The sequence below is a fragment of the Nanorana parkeri genome, unplaced genomic scaffold, assembly GCF_000935625.1.
Source record: "Nanorana parkeri isolate BGI_ZX_2015 unplaced genomic scaffold, ASM93562v1 scaffold651, whole genome shotgun sequence".
NCBI lineage: Eukaryota > Metazoa > Chordata > Amphibia > Anura > Dicroglossidae > Nanorana > Nanorana parkeri.
Window position 1 is genome coordinate 292,844 of NW_017306919.1, and position 6,000 is coordinate 298,843.

Consider the following 6,000-nt stretch of genomic DNA (forward strand, 5'->3'; position numbering starts at 1 on the left):
TGGTGAGTGTGCTGGGAAATGTTTGTGTTTGTACTGTGTAAAGCCCTTCTATGTGCACTGTACTTTAAAAGCTAGTTATAAATTGAGGAGTGAGGTTGCCGTTTTCTTTTGCACAGTTCTTTGGGAGTATGGTTTAACCCATAAATACTCAGCTGTGTTCATTTATAAGCAAGCTCTTACTATGTTCTAAATGTTCTCACTTCGGTGCTACCTGTTAATTGAACTTGCACCCACAACCAATTTATATTTGATGTTGAGTGTTTAAATAAGATTGAACTAGTACATGTTTTTAATTGAAACCTTTAACTTCCTAGACTACTGATATGATACTAATAAAATGCTTTTAATTGTGTTTTAGCTTCTTTAGACATTTACAGCGTTCCAGAAGGAAAGTCATCAGCAAGCAATGCACCCACATATGTGAATACTCAGCACATCAATAAGAAGGCGCTGGGGGCACTTCAAAGGAGCATGGATTCTGCATTCTGTGGATCTGTTGACAGCTGCAGGGACTTCAGCCCAAGAAAAGATCTGTTTGACATGAGTAAGACACTCAAAATGCTTCTGTGTAGATGAAGGGTTGCTGGAGATTAAATATATGTTTCAGTCACAAATGAAAGTTAAAGTGTATGTCAATAAAACATTTTTTTTCTTTTAGGTCAGGGTGGGGAACCTCTGGCCCTCCAGCTGTGGTGAAACTATAAATCCCATGAGCCATTCCAAGATTCTCACAGGCATGACTCCCAGAGACAGATACTTCATGGGATTTGTAGTTTCACCACAGCTGGAGGTTCCCCAACCCTGTTTTAGGTAGAGTGGGGAAGGATTAGAACTACGGTTGGGTTTTTACTGATATCCAATGCTCCGTTAGAGAGATTTTTGTTTCTAGCTTTCTTTCCCAGTAACAATGGACAGACTGGACGTAAGGGAAATCTTCAGGGATTCTAACTCTTTCCCACTCTATCCTAAACTAAGAAAAGAGTTTTAGCTTGACATACTTTTTTCAATAATGAATCTAGATCAAATAGATACACAGCAAAGTATTTCTTTATATTTTTACCCAAGCACTCATCATGTTTCTGAACAGCTGGCTCCAATGCTCCTCTTCCCTTAACTTCTTGTCCAGTACAAAATTACAAGGGATTGAGCAGTCTCGAACAGCTTTCTATCTAGTTGTAGAGGGGAGGAGGAAGGAAAGAGAAGGAGAGCAGGAAGGGAGGGGAGTGTCTTGCCTTGCTGAGCCTTCGTGGTTGTGGAGACACACAGCTTAATTATACACAAGGGTGGCTCCATAGGACCCTGCAAGGTAAAGGAGCCACCCTAAACAGGAAGTCAGGACCAGTGTTCAGGGGACCAGCTGATTCTCTAGGAAACTAAAACTTTTAAACATCAAAGAGCATCTATTGTATATGATTTATTTAGCATTTGAAATGGCTTAAAAACTTTAGACTTTAATATCCCTTTAACTCTTGAAATGCCTGTATGGGCGGGGGACCGGAGGAGGGAGCGCTGCACATCAGGAGGAGATCAGAGCCACCGGCAGATCGCAGATCGCCGGCGGCTCTGTGATCTTGCGTGGGCGAGCAGGTCGGATATTTACCGATCCACTGTGCAGAACAACACTGGAGTGATCAGATCAGCTGATCACTCCAGTGTTTGTAAACAACTAGGGACACATAGTACTATGTGTCCCCAGTTGCTTTACATTACTTCCTGTTCATTCATAATTTTCTCAATGAGTAGTATAGAGGCCTCTACCCATTCATAACTGGATGATAGTAAATGTTTTACTATCACCAGTTATGAATGGGAAGCCTCTGTACTGAGAGCAAACATTTGTTCTTTATTAACTCAATACAGTTTTATCCTTAAGATTTAGTCAGAAAAATATTTTTTTTGTGCACTAATACTAATTTTAGTGTGTTCTTATCAATTTAATTGTGTATGTTTATCAATTTATTATAGATTTGATAAACATTTGCGCAATTATCGCAGGACCTACATAATTAGTAGCACCATCTTTTTATTCTACTGGGCTTGTGCTTTCAGAAAATATATGGTTTGGGGGGTCTTTTACAAACGCTAGCAACGCAGCAGTAGAAAATCAAAACAATGGGGAAAATGGAGTGGCCAGCTGAGGTTAAAAACGGTCCGGAGGGCTTGGAAACGAAAGGGTTAACTGTGCATGTTCCCCTTTATTCAATTTTAAACCTATTTATCTTGACAATGCAAAACAGTTTTGGAATACATTTTTAAGTTCTCCTTTTAAATATTCTACAGAACCATTTGAAGATGCTTTGAAGAATCAACCGATGTTAAATAAAGATGCCTCTGTTGACTGCTCCAGCCCACTGCTATCCAGAGCAGCAATCTTAACCATCAATGAGGAATTGAAATCAGAATCCTGGTATGTGGGAGAAATGTGCAGGAAAGAAGCAGAGAAACTACTTAAAAGAGATGGAGATTTCCTTGTAAGAAAAAGCATCAATAACCCTGGTTCATATGTGCTAACTGGTATGCATAATGGACAAGCCAAGCATCTTCTTCTAGTAGATCCTGAAGGCACTGTAAGTATCCATATATTATTGTAAATGTTGTTTTGTTCCTTGTTCTGTAAATTTAATCTAGACAGGAAAGTTAATTGGTATATGTGTACAGGTACAGGGCAGACTGCTATTATTGTACAATCCTACCTGATTGGGTATAAAAAATAAAACATGTATCTTATTTGTGTATCACTCAGCTGTACATCCTCAGATCATCTCTGAATTGGTGCTGACACTGTCCTTCCTTCTGGAGGGTGGCTAATTTTCTTCCCCATGGTCTCTGTGTGTGTTGTAAAGTAGTGACCGTTCCAAGCTCGCTCCTGTGATAGACTATAACATCAATACAAATTAGTAAACTAATCACGGGAGTGAGCTTGGAGCGATGACTACTTTACAACACACAAAGGGACCATGGGGTACATAAGTAGCCACCCTCTAGAAGGAAGGACAGTGTCAGCACCAATTCATAGTTGATTTGAGGATCAACAGCCGAGTGATACACAAATAAGATACATTTTTGTTAATAGTTAAGATACTTGAATGTATTTTTAAGATTTTACTCCTGAGTTTAGTGTCACTTTAAAAACACTGATAGAACTGAACTAGGGACTAGGGAATTTGAAAACTCCTAAGACAAAAGTACCTGATTCCAGGAGAACAGTGGAAATTCAGGGAAAAGCACTAACAGAAGTCTAAGAAAAATATATCAATCTAAACTTATGGTGAATGGCTCTCACAGGGACAACCAGCATGTGAAAAACAATATTGTGCTTAGCTAATAATCATACACATCTAATAAATTGAAACATATATAAATGAGTCACATATATGAGCCTCCAAACAAATGAGGCATAGAAAATATGTACACACAAACAAAAAAACAATGTAGACGAAAAGAGTCCCAGGAAAAAACAAAAGCAAACAATGGTGATTGTGCAAGAAAATTCCTCAGATAATTCGCAGCCAACCTGCATGTAACTCCCAGGTAAGGATAATCACACAATGCAGGCAGACCTTCACCTCCACCCAGTGAGTGATGACAACAAGTGAGTGTTATAATAATTTTTTCCCCATTATATTGACATGTTCATACCTTGTTTTTGTTTAAATATGTTTTTCTATTTCTTGAAAATGAAGCATTTGCCACTTTATTGAATGGCTGAAAAAGACCCTAAAATGTCTGTGTTTAAGTGGGCCCTAAAATTAGATTTTGTACTTAGGCTGTATAGCCTAAGTTATGCCTCTGGCTGGATTTCAGTGATGTGCCCCTCAGCTGACTTTATTGTGCCACTCGCATGATCATAGACCTTTTAGGCCACGACCTTTGGGCTAGGAACCTTCATACTCTAAATACATATACCAAAGCATGTATAATATGTGTTAGTGACATATAACATGTTGGAAAATTCATTTGTGCTTCTCACATCCTTTTCCTATAGGTCAGAACAAAAGATCGTGTGTTCGATAGCATTGGCCATCTCATCAATCACCACCTGCAGAACTATCTGCCCATTGTGTCTTCTGGAAGTGAACTTTGTCTAAAGCAGCCTGTGGAAGGAAGGCCTTGATACTACTGTCGCTTTGATTATACTGGAGTATCTATTCAGAGGCCACACATGTATCATCAGGAGTCAGTGCAATAGGATCACAGATCTTCTGGGTCAAACCAATGTGCCGCGTGTGTACAAAATGCGGCACTTTTTGAACCATGATTTTTATAAAATTGTCTGATCCCTTAATGTGAAAATATTATGTGTGTATATATACACTGACATATGTATATATAGATATAAATATATTTATATTTTTGGAGATTATGGCAAAAGACTAAGACTGGTATGTTTTAATGCTAATAGAAAACGAATTGTGGTACTTTAACTAGACAATGAAAGTAGCATATTTATTTCAAGGAAACATGTCATGGTGGCTGTTAACTGTAACAACTGAGGCTCCCATCCAGTGCTAGGGATTACCATTGGCCAACTATTAGCAGTGGTTCTAATTGGGTGAGGCAGATCTGTACAGCATCACCTGCACTTATCCTGAAAATAGAGCCTCAAACGTTGTATAGGAGCTTTGGATGTGACAAATAACACCTGTTGTAATAGGTTCCCTTTAAAAAGTACAATGCTGTACTATCTGATCATAGTTTTTTCTAATAAGCACAATATGAGGAGACCAATCAGGCAGAAGTTAGGGTTTATTCAAATACTGTCTAGTGCTGCAAGATCTTAAAAATCTTTGGAGTTCCCTCCAGCATTTGGTAGAATTAGTTGTCTTTATACAGGTGATTGTTTGGAAACAGCATAAGTATGCACTGTTACATAGTCTAGCAATTAATAAAAAATCAGTTTGAATTTTTTATAGGATTTTGAATATAACTTGTCATGAGTTGTGAAGTACAACTCCCAGCATTCTTCGCCAGCGTGGTATGCTGGGAACCATAGTCCTTCAGCTGCCTAAGCTTGCTTTGGAGTAAAGGGTATCTGTATCCCTTTGTACTACAAATGTTAATTTTGCACTGAACAAACTGACTCAGTGCTGTACACTTTTTTCAAAAAGCATTTTATCTTTGGAAAGAAAGAGTATTAAAAATCTTTGCATCTTTTGAGGCATCACTTGAGATGGTCTGATGTTTGGTTTATTGTATTTCAGGTGCACTGCCGTATGTAATTATATATATATATATATATATTATATGATAATATATTTGATGGCATATTTATGTCTCTAATACTAAATGGTTATTTTTATCTACAAATTCTTGTACACATTCCTAAATAGTTTTCTATGTGTGTTCCTACAATGACATGAATGAAAAGCATAGCTATTTTTTCATACTTAATATGCATTAGTATGTAGCATTGGCTGCCTTTCAGTGGTGGCATTATGTACTGTAGAATATAAACCAATTTCTTCCCATATACCATCATTTACATTCTGATGTTCATGCATGCTGCATAAAATGTTGGAAACGGATGAGATTTTGGAGTAATGTTTAAAGGTAATGTCTGTACTTGGAAGTTTTATTTTATTGTCTTCTCGAACACTACTTAAACTGATCAGAAGTGAAATCAAGTATTTTGAAAAGTGTTCTGCTTTTTTAAGCAACTAAATGTCTTTTAAAATACTTTAGAAGAAAATAGAAAGCATTGTCCTTAGACAACAGATGTCACATGTTTTTGTCAATTGTTGGCTTTTTAATCATTATACATGCAGCTCTGAACTACAGAGTAACAATATTTTGTTGAATTGAATATTTGTTTTGACAGTTTGTATTTTCGTAAAATATATGAGGTTCACCATTATTCAGTTGCCCACCATTCACCCACAGTGACAAGGTCCCTACTACTGTGTTATAGGTTGTTCTTCCCATTTTTTGCCCTTACAGCAGACACTTGTAGCAGATAGTGGAAACATTGACTGAAATATATATATATATATATACAAGTAT

The 6,000-nt window shown here is 37.3% G+C and overlaps 1 protein-coding gene across 1 annotated transcript in view; it reads left to right on the forward strand.

Moving 5' to 3' along the window:
- SHC3 (SHC adaptor protein 3) overlaps positions 1-4,527 on the forward strand; it is a 70,146-nt gene extending 65,619 nt beyond the window's left edge. Inside the window, 3 exon segments of the mRNA XM_018563303.1 lie at positions 359-544; positions 2,281-2,567; positions 3,986-4,527. Coding sequence (XP_018418805.1) covers positions 359-544; positions 2,281-2,567; positions 3,986-4,114 — 602 coding nt within the window. The 3' untranslated portion in view covers positions 4,115-4,527.
- The last annotated feature ends 1,473 nt before the right edge of the window (positions 4,528-6,000 follow it).